A 20,630-nucleotide genomic window follows, 5' to 3' on the forward strand; every position below is an offset into this window, starting at 1 on the left:
CTGCTGGATGGCCACGAGGCAGGTAAGAGGTGAGGTGCAGCGCTTCCAATGCCTTGGTGAAGGCAGGGTAAGAGCAAGATGACAGAAATCAGTCCAGGAGTGGCTGGGGGATGGAAGGGGAGGGAGAGCCCAGCGGAAGCAGTATAGTGAGTGCCAGTCTCCAGGCCAGCCAGCAAGACCCTGACTAAAGGAGAGAGAGAGAGAGAGAGAGAGAGAGAGAGAGAGAGAGAGAGAGAGAAACGATCTCTAGCTCAGGTCAGCTCCATCCCCAGCAGTAGAAAAGAAATGGGTGTATGAGGTAGGGGAGGGGTGACTGAAAATGGCCTGAGAAAATACAGAGATAACAGAAAAGCATCTGTAACGAAGACACAGTTGCATGCAGTAAAGTACTATTTATAAAGTATCGATCCTGACCCAGGGAGACCTGGCACTCTTTTGAAGCTCAGGTAAGGAGCAGATAGGTGGGTAGTTTCTTTTTTGAGACACTGTCTCCCTCTGTAGTGTAGGCAGGTCTAGAACCCTGGGAAATCCTCCTGTCTCAGCCTCTCCAATGATGGGATTTATAGGTGTGTGCCCCTCTACCCAGGAAATCTAACACTCTCACAAGGACCTTTGAACTGGTCATCCCCCCACCCCCACCCCCCACGCCCGCACTCAGTTCTAGCCAGAGTGACTTCCTTGATACTCTAGACTTCTCCACTGCCCTTCCTCCAGGTAGCTACCTGGGTGGTTTTCTTGCTTCTGTCAGGTCTCTATTCGCTTCTGTCAGGTCTCTATTCCAGGGCTTGCCCTAACCGCCCGAACTCCCCTTATCTTCATTGTCCTGTTTTTATTCCTAATGCTCCAGTCCCACCCACCACATTTTCTATGTTTTTGGCTCTAGTGTGTCATGTGAACAGGGATTTTGTTTTGCTCCTACAACATGTCTCGTTTCGTTTCTAGCATCTACAACGCCCAACACCTTGTTGGGGGCCGCCAACATGACCCTGAAAGGCTCCTTGTCTGTGAGGTGGGGCGGGGTCTTGGCAAAATGTGTGACCCCTGTGACAGGCAGGGTTCTGGGCAGATGCTTGGTGCAGCACTTCCTCTGCTCTTCCCCCCCCCCCCCATCGTTGCCTCCTCCCCTTTCCAAAGGCCAGTGACAAGCAACAGGAATTAGGCCAGCTCAAATGTTAATGGAAATTAAAGGCGAGAGGAGGGCTGAAACAGAGAACAAACGCAGCCGCAAAAGTAAAGGAAACCGGTGAAAAAGTAAGGCGGCGAAAAGGCCAACAGACGTCATTCTATCTGGTCACGCTCCCCGACTCCCCCGCGGCCGAGCGAGGCGCTCTTCCTCCGCCTTGTAGCCTCCCTGCAGCGGGTGCGAGTCACCATCGCTTAGGATAAGGCCGGGCCCGTAGTCCCACGAGAGAACCCCACATCCGCACCCCAGAAATCCGCTCCTCGGGGGGCCCTGCGCCAGCCCCGGGTTGGGGTGGGGGGTGGGGTTGGCGCGGGGCGTAAGGACTACATCTCCCAGGATGCATCGCACTAGCGCGCTTGCGCGGTGCGGCCGGCGGCGGCGGTCTGTTCTCCGCTGAGGAGGAGTGGGGCAGAGGAGGGAGGCAGCGGGTGAGAGTTCAGAGTTCAGCAGCAGCAGCCCGAGCCCATGATTCCCATATGCCCTGTAGTTTCTTTCACCTATGGTGAGTCTAAATGTGGTCCGTGGAGGCCTCTGCCATGCCCTGCCCGGGCCCCGGGCGGCGGGTAGGCGCGGGGGTTGGGGCCAGCTCCGGGGAGGAGGCGGCGGCCGCCACCCGGGCGTGCGAGTGAGTGAGGGAGTGCGGGGAGGGAGGCGGACGGCGGCGCGGCCGCGGTCCCCGCCGGCCAGGGCGGCTTCTCACGGCCCCTTTTCTCTCCCTTGCCATCCCTCGGCGCCCCGACCCCTTGACGGCTGCCCTCCCGCCATGGGACCTGACTCTCCGTGCCCGCCGCAGTGCCCAGCCGGCTGGGGGAAGATGCCAAAATGGCGACCGGCAACTACTTTGGATTCACCCACAGCGGGGCGGCGGCGGCGGCGGCTGCGGCCCAGTATAGGTAACGGCTCCCCGCCTTCTCCCTTTTTCCTCTCCCTCCGCGCCCCGCGGTCGGGCTCCCGCCGACGCTCCGGCCCCGCGGCCGCATCCGCCCCCGCCCCCGCCGCACCGCCCCGAGAGCCCGGGTCCCCGCGGCAGGCGCGGCCGGGGGCCCCCAGCACCCTCCCCACACCCGCCCTTCCCTGCCCTGTCGCACTCGGCCTCCGGCTCCGGCCGGCAGCGGACAGCGGCCCCCGCGAGGGGCCGAGACGGGGGAGGGATGACGGCCGAGGGGTTGGGGACGTGGAGGGCCTTGGACGGCCCCGGAGGTAAAATGGCCTCCCGCGGCCTTGGAGCGGAGCCGAGCGGCCCGCTGCGGCCCCTCGGCTTCCCGGGTCCCCGCCTCCACCCTGTCACCCCCCACCTCTTATCTTCCCTTTGGCTCGGGGAATGGGGAGAGAGTGAGCCCAGGGGCCTCGCGCCGAGTGCGGAGTCAGCGGCCTCTACCGCGACGCCCCCGGAGCCCAGATCACACAGCAGGTCTTTGTCGGTACCTTCCCTTGGCCCTGGGTCCCCGACGCCACCAACCACCCCCCTGCCCCCAGCCCCTCAGATTAACTGCCACTTTGCCAGCGTCATCGCCTCCATCTCATTCCCTTTGGGTTTTCTTGCTCGCGGAGATGTTAAATATGCCAACCACCTGTGAATCGTTTAGCTGTTAGACCGAAAAAGATGTGCGAAGTTCCTAGGGCAGATGATGCGTGTGTAGCCCTTGGAGCCATTGAGGACGGCTCCAAGTGGACCGGTCGGTGGTTCTCCTTTGAGGTCTTCCCCCCTGCCCCCCGCCCCGCCCGGGGAAAAAGAAAATGCCAGTGACTGTATACTGAGTAGTTGTGGTGCCTGGGATGAATCCTCTACTTCCAGATAGCTGTCATTGCTAAAGTAGCTGTAATTCCTTGTACATCTTATCTCAGAAACAAGAGGCTTTTAACCGTGTAGTTATTGGACTGTCATGAATCAGAGTAAGACAGCCAGTCGCTTGGTTCATGCAGTAAACATACAGCTTTATGTGTGCCTTAGCATATTTAGGATCATCACGGTTAAATTCAGATAGCTTTTTCATCCCATTTACCTTAGGAGAGTCATGTATTTAAAAGAGGCTCATCGGAAAACAAAATTTTAGTAACCGTATCTTTGTGATTTTTATGGCACTTGGGACATATTTTTTGAGTTTCCTCTGTAAAATGGGATACTGGCTAATAATTAGGGGCCGAAAATTCTAAAGGAAAAAAATTACTTCATTTTAGGGAATCCTATGATACAATTTACTACAAGAGATACTGTTTTATATATTACTGATAAAGAAAAAAATCTATCAATCAAATAGATGAAATGCCCCCATTTTTTAAAAAAGAGGTGTTAAAATGTAAATTATTATATTACTGACATAGGTATTTTACTGATTGTTGAAAGCCTCAATCTTAAGGTGGTGGCTTAAAAGTCTTCAGGCCAGTGCTGAGAAAAATGACTGAAATTATATCTTCAGAGCAAAATCATGAGACATTTCAGACATTAACGTGTTATTTGTTTTACAGACTTAGATGTGAAACAAGCAAAGTCTTGTGAAGGGAGAAAACATAGTCAAACAAAATAATTTCTTTTTTCTTAGGAAATGGCCTCTGTGCCCATAAATCTATTGCTAATGAGTAACATGTGTTCTAGAAAATGCTGTGTTTAACCATTAAATTTTTCTGTTCATTTTGTACGATATTTTTCTGTTTTCTTAGCATTCAATGAATGACAGATTTGCATTTTAACTGTTTAGGTACTGAAAACTGGGAGCAGGAATGTTGGGAGTCTTTAAAGTTTTTTGTTTTGTTTTGTTTTCATAATGCAGGCCTATATATTTTAAAATTATTTCAATCCAATCAGTATTGTAAGAATGTTGAGTACCAGCTTAAGTAAGCTTGGTAAATCCTGGTTATAGAGAGATGGCTCAGTGGTTAAGAGTACTGACCTCCTCTTCCTAGAGGTCCTGAGTTCAATTCCCAGCAAGCACATTGTGGCCCACAACCATCTGTAATGGGATCCAGAGCCCTCTTCTGATGTGTCTGAAGACAGCTACAGTGTACTCATATAAGTAAAATAAGTCTTTTTTTTTTTAAGTAGATTTTTTAACTGCATGTATCACCAGAACTAATTATTAAGACACTCTTGTCTTTTTACAGAGGCATATGTGAAAATCACTGGTATTTAAACACAAGAATTCATGTACAATAATGCTAATGTTTGAGGAAGATGAATAAGTAACAATACTAACAATGTTGATTGTAGTTAAAAACAGTTATGATAGAACTTTAATAGGTGGAAAAGCTTAGTTTGCATATATATATATATATATATATATACATAAACATATATATGTATATATATGTATTCCTTAATTTGAAAGATCTCAAACTTGGGGAAGTGTTTTAAGTCTTTTACATATGGATAAGTTGCTTCACAGTCATTGACTATCGATAACTCAGAGTGAACATCAAAAATCTCAATTCTAGTTCTTAGCTTTCCTAGCCATATCAATATACAATATATTTGACTAAATTTCCCTTGGATTCCCCTGTACTCGATGCTGGAAGTGGAATGCTGATTCTTCATGCATGTGCAGTTGCTCTCCCACTAGCCCCAGGTTTGGTGTTTGTAATGCTATACTAAAGAATTAGTATGATATGTTGTAAGCAAGTTCCAAATAGATTATCTTCACTTGTGATAACTCATACTGAACATTTCTGTGTTGAGTGGTTATTCAATCTTTGTGCTGTAAGGTCCCACTTTCTGTTTTCCTATTTTGTATATTTTTTAAGGACAAAGTAAACTTAGGATGCCATTTGTTGTTGTTTTGGTTTTGGTTTTTTGAAGATTTGCTTCCAATTGAAACATTTTTTTGAATGTTCTGTATATGTGTTTATATATTTCTGGTAAGATGCTTAGTTAATGGGTGAGGGACACAAGACAAAGCAGGTTCTCCCCTGGAAAATGGTAACCAAGATGGCTTCATGGCAGAAAGTGAGTTTAGTTGGAGAACTCACGTGTTGAGAAGGTATACTGTTCTCTTAAAAAAAGAAAAGAAAAAAACTAAGGGAGGACACACTCAAAAAACAAAGATAACATGTTGACTATGTTAGCCTCACATTCAACCTTGAACTGTAGGTCTTTTTGTTTCCACCTTCTGGGTGTTGGGCTTTTAAGTATTCCCATCACACCAAGCAGATTCCCTTTTGTTTTTATTTATTTTTTTGTGTCGGGGGTCTCATGAGAGTCTCAGGCTAACCTTGAGCTCACTCTGTAGCCAAAGATAACTTAAAACTACTGATCTCCCAGCTTCTATTAGCGTCACACTCAGATTAGCATAATTCTTTTTATTATTGTACACTGTTTCCTGTGGATGTGTGTCCATGCCCAGTGATGTATGTATCCAGCTCACCTGTGGAGATGAGGTTGCAACAGAAATCCAATTCCCTCCACCAGAGTCATGTGGCTTATAGGGCATGTGCTCTTACCTGTCTTGCTGGCCCTAAGGTAATTTTTGATGGGGGGGCTGGCAAATCCTGATGCTTTCATAACAGACTTTTTTCATCCTCTTAATGACAATGAGTTTCTCATAGTACTCCAGGGATTGTTTTGTTGTTGTTTTGTTTTGTTTTTTTAAGAGACAAAGTCTCACCATGTTGCCTTGTCTGGCCTGGAAATCACAAAGAAATGCCTGCTTCTGCTTCCTGAGTGCTGGGATTAAAGGTGTGTTCCATCACTCCCAGCAGTACTTGAGCTAAAGGGGGTATATGGGATACACAAATATGTAATAAAAAAGGTCATTTATATTCTCCAGTGAGCAGAAATACAACCTTTTAGTGTTTTAAACAGCCATTTTCTCTTCACTTATTCTTGAGAAAAACCTCAAACATTTCTTGTAATTTTCATATTTGGTCAAATACTTGTGTGTTCTCTGGATAACTAAAATCTTTAGCTGGTACTTAAACTAGTTTTATTTTCCTAGCTGTAACGTTTGGTATCATTGATGTCTGAATGTTATACTCTACCTTCAATAAAGTTGCTATTTAAATAATCATTTGGAAACATTTTTACCATTCTTATCAATTTTATTGAATCCAAAGAATGAAGATTGTATAAATGTGCAAAATAATTACTCCCCTTATTCTTAAGACTCTTAGAGACCTGCAGCCTCAGCCTCCAGGTGTTAACATTTGTGGTGAGCATTTAAGAATCTAGTCAAAAAGATGCAGCGGGTCATCTAATGAGTTGACATGTCTTAGATCACTAAAATAATTTGGGCAGACAAACGATCACCTTGCATGGTCTGATTAGCCAGTGACTTTAGGGTTTTGCTTTTTCTCTTATACTTTGTACTTGAATGTGTAGAGTTAATAACACTGTCTTTAAAGAAAGAAAACCCGGGTGAATGGGTTTTGAAACCAATCATGAAGATAGAACTTTACTTGGCTGTTTGTTTTTTTTTTTTTTTCCAACTTTCTTATATTAGTTTTCCCATTGCTGAATCAGAGACCCTTGGGATGCATATATGAGTTTGAAATGATAAAGTTGCTACCACACACACACACACACACAAAAGGAAAAGGATAGTTGCTATTAGAATTCTGGAATTTTCTATATATTTTACTAATAGCCTTGAGAGTGAGTTGAAAGGACTTGGGAATACCTGGATAAGCATTTGCATAGCATGTCCAAGGCCTAGAGTGTAATCCTAAAGTGTAGTGTATAATGGGGAAGGGAGTTAGAGTAAGACAGAATAACCATGTATAGAATATTGAAGTGTATATGGGAAGTATCCTTTACATCGCCTTTAGGGTAGCACGTTGTTACAAAAGGATTTGAATTGAGAACTAGTTAAACTTACATTTGAATCTAAGCTCCATTTCTTCAGTCTGTTGGCCAAGCCACTCACTTTTCTAAGAGTGTAGTTCTTTACCCATTCTTTTCTTTAGGTGAAGATTAAATACAATACTTCCTAGTGTAGAAAATGGTTTTTGCAAAGTGTGTACCAATGCTGTAGATTTTTAATTTATGGATTCCCAATTTATGTCTGCCATATGATTGTTATAAAATAGGTGTTAGTATTAGTGGTAGGTCTCAGTTTCAATTCATTTGGGAAGGAAGAAAAATTTTTTTACAGATGGTATGATTATTCAGTTCATCACGCACACAAAAATGGGAACCAGTAAGTTCAGTCCATTTTCTGTAGCTAAATCATACAAAAAGGAACTTCCTTGAGTTGGATACGGTGGTGTATACTTATCCCAGTACTAGAGCTAGCTCAAGTAAATTCAAGGCCAACCAAACAAATTCACATTCTTACTACAGCAATGTTTTATTAAGTTATTAAATTTCAAATAACTCCTATTTATGTAAGCCAGTGCTCCACATCTAATCTATATCCACAGCATTGCCCATGTTTATATATAGCTGTAAACCTATTGAAATAAAACAAATGAAATCTGCAAGGCTCATTAAGAAAAACGTACAAAGAATAGTCACAAGAGGGCTGGAGAGATAGCTCAGTGGTTAAGAGAACTGACTGCTCTTCTGAAGGTCATGAGTTCAAATCCCAGCAACCACGTGGTGGTTCACAACCATCCGTAATAAGATGTGATGCCCTCTTCTGGAGTATCTGAAGACAGCTACAGTGTACTTACATATAATAAATAAAGAAATCTTAAAAAAAAAAAAGAAAGAAAGAAAGAAAAAAGAATAGTCATAAGAAAGAGGTTATGTTAATGAAAATTTTTAAAAATCAGAACTGTTAACTCTAGTATACTTAATATAATCCTAGACTTGGGATTTCTAAAAATCCCAAGGTAACTTGATAGAGGGGTCTTAGTGGTTGTATTGAAACACTGATTATCCTAAAAGTAGTTAGGACATCTTGTAAGAAATGATTAAAAAAGACTTTGGAAAATAAAATAGATCACTAGATTAAAGAGTTTAGAGATAGAGCCAAGCTTATATAGATGAGTTAGAATGTTTCATATATAGAATGCTTAAAATAAAGGTAATTGTTTGTCACGCAGCTGGCTACATTATTACTATGAAATGATAGAGGGTGAAATAAGTGAGTCCTTGGGTTTAGAAATGCAGTAACTGGCAGTATTAGAATTACATACATTTTTAATCTACGTAGTAAAGATTGAAGAGTTAACACTGTCCTTGTCCATAAATTGTTCATGGCACCACTCTGTTAGAGCCCAAGATTAAGATGATCTTTCAAGTATGGCATCTTTCCATGTTTGATAAAGTCCTGTGAAGAGTAGCTCCTAATGCATAGAGATCAAATTAATTTTACACTTGTGCTCAAAGATGGAGACAGATGTAGCTTCATACAAATAGCTGTGCTGTAGTCACAGTAACTTTTTAAGACTTAGAGTGTATATGCCCACATCCACTGGTGTGCAGGGGCAGAGAGAGAGAGAGAGAGAGTATGAGAGAATATGAGCAGGTGCCCATGGAGAGCAGATGGACCCCCTGGAACTGGAGTTATAGGTAGTCTTGAGCTATATGAATGACGGGGGTGCAGAAAACCAAACCTGGATCTTCTTGAAGAGCATCAGATGCTGTTAATGTCTGAGCTATGTTTCAGCCACCATTCTTGACTTTTCAGGAAGTGCTAAAATAGAAAATTGGAAGATAAGACTTAAAGTATTACTTTATTTGGAAACAGTTTTATTCTGTGGTCTAGGCTGGCCTGGAAAGTCATCATCTAGTCCAGCTACCTTCAAACTTAATCCTGCTGCCTCAGCTTGGTGTGATCCATCATACCTGGCTTTTAAAACATTTTCATGGAAGTCTACAGAGATTACTCAGCAGGTGAAACACCACAGTTCAGTTCTCAGCACCCCATCAGCTGATGTCCACCTCCAGGAGATCTAACAGGGTATTCTGGCTTCCTAAGGTACACATAACTCTGTGTGTGTGTATGTATCTACACGTGTGTAATATGTATGTATATACATGTATGTGTGTGTGTGTGCATATAGTAAAAATGGAGGATTGAAGAGATGGCTGAGCAGTTAAAAGCATTTGCTGCTCTTGCAAAAGGACCAAAGGACCGGTGTTCGGTTCCTAGAACTCACATACATAGTAATGATTTAGAAACATCCCAAACTCTAGTTTCCAGGGATCCAGTACTCTCTTCTAGCCTCCTGAGGCAATACCCATACACATAAAATCTTTTTTAATATGTCTTAAAAAATAATAAAAAGTCTTTAAGAAGACTTTTAGATGGTGGTGCAAGTCCTTCATGCCAGCAGGTGGCAGAGACAGGTGGATCTCAGGATTCCAGGACAGCCAGGGCTACATAGAGAAACATTGTCTTCAAAAACTTAAGAAAACACACAAAAAACCCCATTGAAACATTGTGTATGTAAAAAGAAAAACACACATATGATAGTTTGGTAATCTGTCAAAATAAGCATACTTGCATAGCCCTCACTTTAAACAGAATATTATCATTCTAGGAGGCTTTTTTTTTTTTTTTTTTTTTTTTGACTCAGTATTACTTTTGAAGTAATTCACAGTTCTTACAAGTGTTAGCCATTATTCCTGAGGTGTTTGCAAATGGGGTCAAGAAAGGAATAAGGGTTAGAAGTATAAATCTGGCTATTCTCATGTTTGGTGATCTACTGCTAAAGCAGAATATATATAAAACCAGAGAAAGTGTGGTGCCTGGCATGGAACATGTTTTGAATAACTAAATAACAAAAAGAATGAATTACAGACTTATGAGACATTTGGTAGAGCCAGAGAAACAAGACCAAACAATCCTTCCATCATGTAGGACCTGGGAATTGGACTCAAGTGATCAGACTCCAGTACAAGGGCCTTTACCCACTGAGCCATCTCTTCTCCCTTAGAGAGGCTGTTTTTATTTTTTCATCAGTGTGAATAGTCATCATTCTCTGAAGAAATGTCAGTGTTTAAGAAATGGTTTTTGGGCCAGGCGATGGTGGTGCACGCCTTTAATCCCAGCACTTTGGAGGCAGAGGCAGGAAGATTTCTGAGTTCAGGTCAGCCTGGTCTACAGAATGAGTTCCAGGACAGCCAGGGCTACACAGAGAAACCCTGTCTCGAAAAACCAAAGGAAAGAGAGAGAGAGAGAGAGAGAGAAAGAAAGAGAGAAAGAAAGAGAAAGAAAAAGAAATGGTTTTTGGTGCATTCAGTTATAAAGCACTTTATATTACCCAACAGCTTTTAGTATAACTAATACTTTGTTTCTTTTTTGAGCTATTCAGTTATTTAATATAGTTTAAAGGACTTCAAATAACAGCTTTTTGGACTGTTGTATAGTCCATATAGTTGTTGCTGGGCACAATTGTTGTCTCCTATGGTGAGGTTTTTTGTTGTTTGTTTGTTTTTCCGAGACAGGGTTTCTCTGTATAGCCTTGGCTGTCCTGAAACTCACTCTGTAGACCAGGCTGGCCTTGAACTCAGAAATGGGCCTGCCTCTGCCTCCCGAATGCTGGGGTTAAAGGCGTGTGCCACCACTGCCTGTCTATGATGAGTTATTAAAATTGGCTTCTACCTTAGCAGTCACTCATTCTTCATAAAGTGCCCCCCCCCCCCCCCCCCCCCCCCACTTTCCTACCCACCCATTCCCACTTTTTGGCCCTGATGTTCCCCTGTACTTTGGCATATAATGTTTGCAAGTTAAGTTATTGAAATGATATCTGACACACACACACCCCCCCCCCCGCACACACACACACACATTTTGTTTCAACAGGAGTGGAAAACTAAACTCAGCATCTTTAGAACACTTCCTACCATCAGGCTTCAGTCTCTTGTTTCCCTGTGCCTTAGGGAGCTCCTCATTGCCTTTGGTGCTTACTGTCTTTCTTTTAGGTATGTTGCTGTGAATTGGGATTGTTAGGGCTCCTAAATCTGAACATTGTTATTGCAGTAAAAAAAAATACTCTCTTTAATATTTCTTGTTTTTCTCTATTTGTAATACCAGGTGGTTAAATTAACATTCTTTTCTGTCCTCCAGGACTTTTTACTGTTAGTGGGGTTTTTTTGTTGTTGTTTCTTTGCTTTTATATGTTCTGAGTAATTGTAGGTATTTTCCATTTCACTAATTTTTTAGCCAACTATGTGTAGTCAGTTATGTGAACCTGGGTTTCTAATTGCAGTTTTTATGTATTGCATTTTTGAAAGTTATGCTTGATTCCTTTGAAAGTTCACTGGCCTTTTTTCTGTTTGTTTTTTGATATAGTATCTTAATAATACAGCTCCCAAGACCAGCTTTGAACTCCTAATGTTCCATACTGGCCTTGAATTTGTGGCAGTCGTCTTTCAGCCACTCAGGTACTAAGGATTGCATAGTGCAGGGCCTTCTTCCTCTGGTTTTTGTGGTTTTGTTTTTTGTTTCTTAATTCTTTGGCTTTTTGAAACGATGTCTCTCCCTGTGGTCCTGGTTGCTCTGCTTGATACACAGCCCATGCTGGTCTGGACCCCACAGAGATCCTCCTCTGTCTGTCTCCTTAGTGCTAGGATTACCGGCGTGTGCCACCACACCCTGCTATCTGACTTACTTTTTAATTTTTTTAAATTAAATTTAAATTATTATTTGTATATATGTGGAGATCAGTGGATCTTAATGGGGGTCAGTTCTCTCCCTTTAACGTGAGTCCCAGGGTTAGAATTCAAACTGTCAGGTTTTGGTGGAAGATGGCACTGTGCCATCTTATCTGGCCCACCTGATTAGTTTTGATCCATCTCTTATTGTTTGATCTTAAACTTGGTATTCTTTTATTTCTTTAAATGTATTTAATAACTCACCCAACTCCTGTTCATCAAAACTTACTTCTTTTTGGAAATTGTGGTTCTTATCATTTATTTTTGAGCTTTGCTGTCGGTTGTAACCACATCTGCAACATTTCTGGGAGGATAGTTTGTAGCCCATAAAATAATGGCAGTGTAAGATTGTATTAAGCTAACTTACTGGTGATTAAGATCTTGGTCATAAGTGATTTCCAAGGGGTTGCCTTTTTTTTTCTTTTAAAGATTTATTTATTATTATATGTATGTATGTATGTATATATGTACACTGTAGCTGTACAGATGGTTGTGAGCCATCATGTGGTTGCTGGGAATTGAACTCAGGACCTCTGCTTTCTCTGGCCCCCCACTTGCTCCAGCCCTACTTGCACCAGCCCAAAGATTTATTTATTATTGTATGTAAAGTACACTGTAGCTGTCTTTAGACACACCAGAAGAGGGCATCAGATCTCATTACGGATGGTTGTCAGCCACCATGTGGTTGCTAGGATTTGAACTCTGGACTTTCAGAAGAGCAGTCAGTGCTCTTAACCCCCGGGTCATCTCTCCAGCCCTAAGGAGTTGTCTTGTAGTTAAAGATTTTTCTTTTCTTTACCCAGAGTTATCACTAAGAGGAAAAGTTTTCTTATGGTTCTCCCTTAAAAAGGTGGTGGGGCACACCAATTCCAGGGCTTAGAGGAAGAGGCTATCAGATCTTTGGGAGTTCCAGGGTAGCCTGCTTTTACACAGTGAGGTTCAAGCTAGTAATAAAACCCTGTCAGTCAAACACACATGCACACAGGCACGCACACTACATCCCCCTCCCCCCCAAAGCTTTCTAATTTTTTTCATATCTCTGCAGCACAGAAAATGTTATTTGTGCAACCTTCACTACAAACAAAAATTGGGTCCTACCACTTCTGAACTGCCCATTCTTTCAGAATTAGCATGTCTGAAAGTATGGTAGTCTTTTGTGACCACTTGTTGGCAGCTGACAAAAGATGTTAATGCAGCTACATTGATAGACAAATGTTCAGTTTGGAGTTTTGGGTTGTTTTTTCATGTATTTTGGGGTACGGGAGTAGGGGGCTTGTTTTAGCAAAATTACCTGAAAGAAAGAAAGCAGGTCATTGATTTTTATATGTAGGTCTTCACCTCCTTACAGAATGATAGCTACTTTGAAAAATTATAAAAAATTTACATTGTCATGAAAATTGGCTTTTTCACTTATATTACTATAGCATCTTTAAAATTCATCCATGTTGCAACCATACAATAGAATTTCCTTCCTCTTAAAGATTAAACATATGCTACTATATGGATATATCATATCTTTTCCTTCCTCTCTTGGTGAACAGTTTGTGTTGTGTGTATCTCTTGGCTTTTGTTAATAGTACTGAATATATAGTCAGCTTGGACACTGTTCTTGATTTTCTCTCTCTCTCTCTCTCTCACACACACACACACATACACAAATGGGTTGCTGGATCAAATGTTAGCTTATTTTTTCTTTTCTTTTTTTTTTTTTTTTAAAGATTTATTTATTATATGTAAGTACACTGTAGCTGTCTTCAGACACTCCAGAAGAGGGCGCCAGATCTCGTAGCAGATGGTTGTGAGCCACCATGTGGTTGCTGGGATTTGAACTCTGGACCTTTGGAAGAGCAGTCGGGTGCTCTTACCCACTGAGCCATCTCACCAGCCCTAGCTTATTTTTTCATTTCTTAAACTTTTATGGATGCCTCAAACACTTGTTTTTATAAAACTCATTCCTGTGGACGTGAGAAAATCCCTCATTGTACTTTTGATTTGCATTTCTTTTATGATTAGTAGATTTTTTCCATGTTTTCATAGGCTCTGTCGCCATTTATTTATATCTACTCAAGATAAATATCGTATTTTTGTCCATTTTTAAAAAGATTTATGTATTTATATTTATGTACTTTGTCCATTTTGAACGTTGTTTAGCTGTTGGGGTTCCCTTAAGATTCATGTATATTTTAAAATGGATTTTTTTTTTTTTGTTCTTGCAAAAAGTCATTGGAATTTTGTCCACACTGAATTTGTAGATCACTTTGAGTAGTACTTAGACCCTAACATGATCCAACTCGAATATATGGGATAAATTGTTTGATGATCATTTATTTTACTTTTCCCAACTCCTCTCAGATCTCCCCACTTCCCTATCCACCCAACTTCATCTCCCTGCTTCTCTCTTTTCTAATCAAAGACTAATACAGACAAAACCAAAAGGAAACAAAAAGCCCACAACAAAACATGGGCTCTATTTTGTGCTGGCTAACTATTCTTGATCATTTGTTTATGACAAGGATCTGAAGCTATGTGGTCAATGATGAATTTGAACCAATTATCTTATCCTCTACCTCTTTAGTGCTGTGATTATAGGCATGTATCACCAGGCCTAGTGATTGTATCTTGAGACGTTTGGGTTTTTTGGTCTTCCTGGGCATCTTTTCTGTTACAGGTTTTGTAAGTCGTTTGATTCTAAACCATTGATCTTACCCTTGTCTCTGCCTGCTGCATAACTGTTGATCTGGCTTTCATCTTTCTCCAAATTTGCAAAATCTGTTAACTTGTTTTATATTTTGTTTAGTCCGAATACATTTCTTGTAGCTTCCTAGGAAAAGGTATACAATAGGAAAAGTTTGCCTCAGATGTCTTTTAATAAAAAGTACGTACTCTCCATAGTTAAGATGGGCATAGACTTGTATAGAATAATCTTTTCCCCTTGGATTCTGAAGACATTATTACCACATTGTCTATGGCCCACTAGTATCTGATTACTAACTGTAAACTATACTTCTTTTGTGTTAAAAATTGAAAAATGTTTCCAAGTTTGGTTCTTTGGTTTTCTTGTAGTAGGTTGGGTGATTGAATTTGAAAATATGCTTGCCTTTAGTAGTGGAAATTTTTCTTAATTTCATTCACTTGTTTGTTTGTTTTATTTTTAGAATTTTTTTCTAGTTAGATATTGGACCTCTTTTTCTTTCACATTTTAATCTTTATTTTATGAATATTCCTCTTTATCTTATATTATTTCATAGTCTTATCTTCTGACTAGTGTGAAGTTCTTGTTTTATGACCCAAATTAGAGGTTTTAAAAATTGTGCTATTTTGGGATATTTATTTCCTGCACTGTCAGACTTACCTGCTTTGTAGTTGAGAATCTGCTTCCTTTAAATACCTGATAATGAATTATCAGCCCCTCTTAAGTTATTTTAGTGAAGAAAGCAGCAAAGCTGCCTGAAAAATGGTATTTATTTATTTATTTATATGTAGCCTCTCTCTCTATCCCTGTCTGACCTGGGTCTCTGTGTAGACCAGAGTGAAGGTCCTCCTTTCCTCTGCCTCCTATGAGCTGGGGGTTTAATTTAAAGCGTGTACCACATGCCCACTTTAAAGAACTATTTCATGGCTTCTAGCTTACTTTCTGATAAGCAGGTAATGAAAGTGTTCATTATCATCCAGAGTAAATCCAAGAATGTGGAGAAATTTTCAGTTTGACATTAATAATTCTTTAGGTACTTTTTTTTGTTTCTCTGTGTAGCCCTGGTTGTTCTGGAACTCACTTTGTAGACGAGGCTGGCCTCGAACTCAGAAATCCTCCTGCCTCTGCCTCCCGAGTGCTGGGGTTAAAGGTGTGCACCACCACTCCTGGCTTATGTACTTTCTTCTGTTACTTTTTTAAGTGGTTTCAAGCAGGATCTCATGTAGTCAAGGGTATCTAGAACTTGTACATCACTGAGAATAACCTTGAGTTCCTGATCCTCTAGCTTCCACCTCCAAGTACTGACTTTACAGGTGTACACTACCTTGCCTAGTTTCTTTTCCATGTTTTATTTAAGTAGAGGAAAGTAGCCTCTTTTAGGTCAGTAACTCTTGAAGTGTTTCTTTTCTTTTCTTTTCTTTTCTTTTCAATTCAATGTATTTGGGTGTTTTCCTTGTATCTGTGTACCACTTATGTGCCCAGTGCTCTCCAAAGCCAGAAGAGATCCCCTGATTTTACAGATAAGTTGTAAGCCATCAGGTAGAGAGAGACTGGGAATCAAACCCAGGTCCTCTGGAAGAGCGAACAAGTGCTCTCTCTTCACTACTGAGCCATCTCCCCGGCCCCTTTTGTGTACTTACTCTTATTAATGTTTGGACTTATTTTATTAATATTTGGGAGGGTTTTTTTGTATGTTTTTGGAGGGCAGTGTTGACAAGGTTTCTTTGTGTGGCCCTGGCTGTCCTAGAACTTGCTTCATAGACCAGGCTGGTCTCAAACTCTGAGAGATCTGCTTGCTACTACTACCACCTGTGGGCTGGGTTGAAAGCATGATCCACCATACCCAACTTACATACCCAGAGTACAGAGATAATGATTTCACTGAAACAGGAGGCATCAACCCTGAGTCACATGCATCATTAACTGTTAGAATCATGTAGTATAAATCAAATTGCCTACCTAGTTGGTTTGTTTCAACTCCGTTCCCACCTACTTTTTATCCTACAGAACAAGAAAGTAATTTCTTGATTTTCTATTTAGTTTCCCTCTAAAACCAACTAAAGCTGATAAGATTCTATTATTCACAAGAAATAATTACTCAAAAGCTCTTGTCTTTACAGATTGAAGTCAATTAAATTTTACATTGTATGTAGGGAGATGATACCTTTTATTTTACTGCTATAAAATAGGTAGATTCCCTTGATTTTAACTTGCGATTTTGAACTTGGTGTTGACTTAACCTATCCTTCCTTAGGGGTCAAAATCAGGGCCTCTCTCACACTGGGCTTCACCCCTGGTCTTTGACCTGAATTTTTAAAGTAAATTTATTGGCCTCTGTGTGTTTGATTAGACTACTATAATTTTCTGATATTTAAGGTATTATTACAATAATATAATAGTCTTTAATTTGAACAAAAGTCAGCTCAGCTACCCTCAGAATTGGGACTGCATAATGCATTTGATAGTTCCAGGAGCTAATGATGTCGCTCAGTTGATAGATTGCTTGTACTGTGGGAAAAACTAGAGTTGGGTTCCCCAGCACACCAAAGACTAAAGCACAAGAATGAGGGGTTGGGGGGTTCAGGGTCTTCCCTAGCTACATAGTAAGTTCAAGGTCAATCTGGGATGCAGGAGCCTGTCTCAAGACAGCAACAAGAAGGCATTGCAGTTTCAGTCCAGATAATGAGTTATAGTGACCTGGATATGTGAAACTGAACTGGGTAAGGACGCCCTGGGAATGTATATATAATAATTGCTTAGTACCCCAGCATCATTTTTATAAAGTACTTGGGAAAGGACTTCATTATTCAGATTGAGACAGTTGGAAGAGTACAGAAATAATATGAATAATTTCACTGAGACAGGAGACATAAACAAGCCTATGGTCTTCTTCCCTGAGTCACATGCATTCTTAAGGGTTAGGATCAGGTAATATAAGTCAAGTTGCCTACCGTTGACTTGTTTCCATTCCATTCCCACCTACTTTTGTCTTATATAACAACATTTAGAATCAAGAAATGTTGATAATTGCAGTTGACTGTGTATGTGCAGGCTCTGCGTTATGAATAAAGACTAGATGATTTGGTTTGTTCTAATGAGCATTATAGGTGTTTTTGTTGTCCTCTGTTATTTCCTAAACTATAGTTGTTTACATGGCATTTTCATTAATATATGTAATATGAACATGAGATCTACAGTGTTGGATGTGATGTTTTGCAAAGGATTCTACAAGGGCCTTCTCATGTGTCAAACAAGAGGCTGTACCACTGAGCTACATTCCTAGCTCTTGAGAACTGTGCCCTTTTATGCAAGAAATTGAGCATTGTTGGGTTGTTTTTATTAATCATGTTATTCTGACCTGGAGCCAGCCTCCTACACATACCAAAGTATAATAATATGAGAATCCAAGGCTACATCTGAATTTAAAAATAACCAGTTTCCTCTTTAGACAGTGTTTTGTGTGTGTGTGTAAAATCAAGTCTTACTAGTTAAATGTTTACTACAAATTTGATAGACTTGGTATGTTTGTGTTTTAGTGTTTGGAACTAGTTCTTCTGTAACCAGGAGTGATCTTGACTATGTGATTGATTCCCGTCTTCAGTTCTCCAGTGTTTGGGTTACAGTTGTCTCTCCACACCAGCTGTATGAGATGCTGAGTATTGAGCCTGGGTTTATAGGATATTAGATAGGCAGGCACTGCGGCGCCAACTGAGACACACACACACACACACACACACACACACACACACACACACTTTTTTTTTTCTGATGGGAAGGCAGCACCATGAGCCACAGCATGTATGTGGAAATCAGGGCACAGTTTATGGGAGTCTGTTCTCTAAAGAGTATCCAATCATGGGCCATCAGGAAGATAAAATTTCAGATGATCTGAGTCAGAGGCCCTGAATCCACATAAAAGTAAAAGAGAATCAACTCCACAGAAATCTCTCTGACTTCCACATGTCACAAGACTAGCCTCCACATACACATAATCTTTAAAAACAAAAAACTATCAAATTGAGGCTTGGAATATAGCTTATTAGTAGGGACTTCACCTACTGTGTGTGAAGCTCTAATTTCAATCCCAACGCTGCAGAGTAAACCAAAAAAAAAAAAAAGAATAAAATTTTTTAAAAAGTCATATCCATAAGAAATGAAATGTTAGTTTTAGACAGATTTTCCACCGTAAAAATATGAGCTTATCTTTCCTTTTCTGTAATTGCCATATATGTAGAAGTGTTAGCTAGTTTTAATTAAAATATGGGAGCTTCATCCAATTAAAATTTGATTTTCTTTGGACTCTAAGTTTTTTGTTTGTTTTTTGTTTTTTGTTTTCTTTTTCATATTGGACTGAAATCTGGCACCCTGTAACTTCCATCTGTTGGTTCTAGTTCTGTTCTCTGGAGCAGCATGGAGTAAGTGTCTTCTTTTAGAAGGCAGCTATCACCTTTTCTAGACTCTTCCATTTTAATAAGAAATAAAATCCTTATCTATAAGATTCACATTCCCTTTGGTCACATTTTAGTAGTTCAGTGTTTTCCATAATATAAATATGGTGGCCCAAATACTTGTGCTTCCTCTGCTGCCGTGCACCTGAGGCCAGGCTACGGTGTGCTTTATATTTATAACCCATGGGTCCAGGCTATGGTGTGCTTTATAACCCATGGGTCATCCTTGTCATTTATTGGTGCTGTGTCAGCAGTTCACACCCCCAGCTATTCTTAACTGTTGGCTCATACTATACCTTGTTGTCAGCCAAGACATATCAGCTCCTGGGCGTCCCTGCTTTTGAGAAGGCGTGTGTACCTTGGTAGTACAGCCTTAGCAAGTGAAACGATGAGTATGTTGCTCAGAACCTTTAATGAAAACTAAAGTATGCTATCTTGTGATAACATCTGTATGACTTATGTTTTATGTAACAGAAGTAACATTCCAAAAAAATTTTTAGATGAAAATTCATTTGATTACTGTTTTTGGAAAATGCTTTTGCCTTTTGAGACTTAAATGGGACGACTGCACAGCATCTGCCTTAGAGCCCTTTAATCCTATATTAAATTTTAAAAGAACTTGTGTAGTGAAATGCTATGTGTAAACAAGATTTATCATATATTTCACTATAAGTTGTATAAGGTCTTTTTGTTGAGTTTTTTTTTTTAATGTATAAAATAAAATAATGAACTTTATATGTAAAAATGCTTTTTTAAACTCCTAATTTGGTTCAAGTTTTTTACTTCCTAGTGCCTCATCTTTGATATTCTTGCTTTGCAGTGTGATTCATAATCTGAAGTATAATATATTTGAATATACATTGTGATTAAGGAATGAAAATGTAAAAAACAATAACAACAGTATTGACTAGGAAGTATTGAGTTCAAATACTTTGCCTTCTGTAGTCAGTAATTATATTACTTGAAAAATATGGTTTGTAATTGATCATTTTAAGGTGATTCTTAAAAATTAAATCATATTTCTGTGTTTTTGAATTGATAAATAATTTTAAGGTGACTGCTTGATTTTAAAATTAAATTATTGTATTTATTCTTCTACTTCACACTATAGCCAGCAGCCAGCTTCGGGTGTAGCCTATTCCCATCCAACTACAGTTGCTAGCTACACTGTCCATCAGGCTCCAGTAGCTGCTCACACAGTTACTGCTGCTTACGCACCAGCAGCCGCCACCGTTGCAGTTGCCAGGCCTGCTCCAGTTGCTGTTGCAGCTGCTGCAACAGCTGCTGCATATGGAGGCTACCCCACTGCACACACAGCAACCGACTATGGTTACACCCAGAGGCAACAAGAAGCACCACCACCACCACCCCCAGCTACTACACAGAACTACCAGGTAAAAACCAAAACCAAACTGTCGAGTTCAGTAGCCTTAACACATGCATCTAATGGGTTCGCTATGATAGAAGGCCAAAGCCAGTACTTGTAAATGTACTTGCAGTGATGGAGAAAATTTCTTTGCAGTGAATTTTATGTAAGTTTTCCTTTGCTAGTTTTACCCTACTATACACATTTATATGTGTTTGTTTAGTTTTTTAAAAAGTTTTACACAAATCATAGATAAAATGCTTTCATTTTACCCTTAAGTTTTTGGAAAAAAGAAACTATACAGGGACTATGTTCTTTGTTTATTCAAGTGGGCACTACTTGTCCATCAGAGATAGGGTAGTTTGAAGCTCCTGGATGTAAGAAAAATTAAATATATAGTATGTTTT

The 20,630-nt window shown here is 40.4% G+C and overlaps 1 protein-coding gene across 3 annotated transcripts in view; it reads left to right on the plus strand.

Annotated features, from left to right (window-relative positions):
• Positions 1-1,541: 1,541 nt before the first annotated feature.
• Positions 1,542-20,630, plus strand: part of Zfr (zinc finger RNA binding protein) — a 65,339-nt gene continuing 46,250 nt past the window's right edge. For 2 of the 3 annotated variants that reach the window (XM_021182871.2, XM_029469398.1), the window contains exons 1-4: positions 1,542-1,685; positions 1,977-2,076; positions 18,801-18,824; positions 19,969-20,251. In XM_021182871.2, coding sequence (XP_021038530.1) covers positions 1,649-1,685; positions 1,977-2,076; positions 18,801-18,824; positions 19,969-20,251 — 444 coding nt within the window. In that variant the 5' untranslated portion in view covers positions 1,542-1,648. The remainder of the gene's footprint in view (positions 1,686-1,976; positions 2,077-18,800; positions 18,825-19,968; positions 20,252-20,630) is intronic. The other variant, XM_021182872.2, reaches the window with a different exon arrangement.

Source organism: Mus caroli, chromosome 15, assembly GCF_900094665.2.
Source record: "Mus caroli chromosome 15, CAROLI_EIJ_v1.1, whole genome shotgun sequence".
Lineage (NCBI taxonomy): Eukaryota > Metazoa > Chordata > Mammalia > Rodentia > Muridae > Mus > Mus caroli.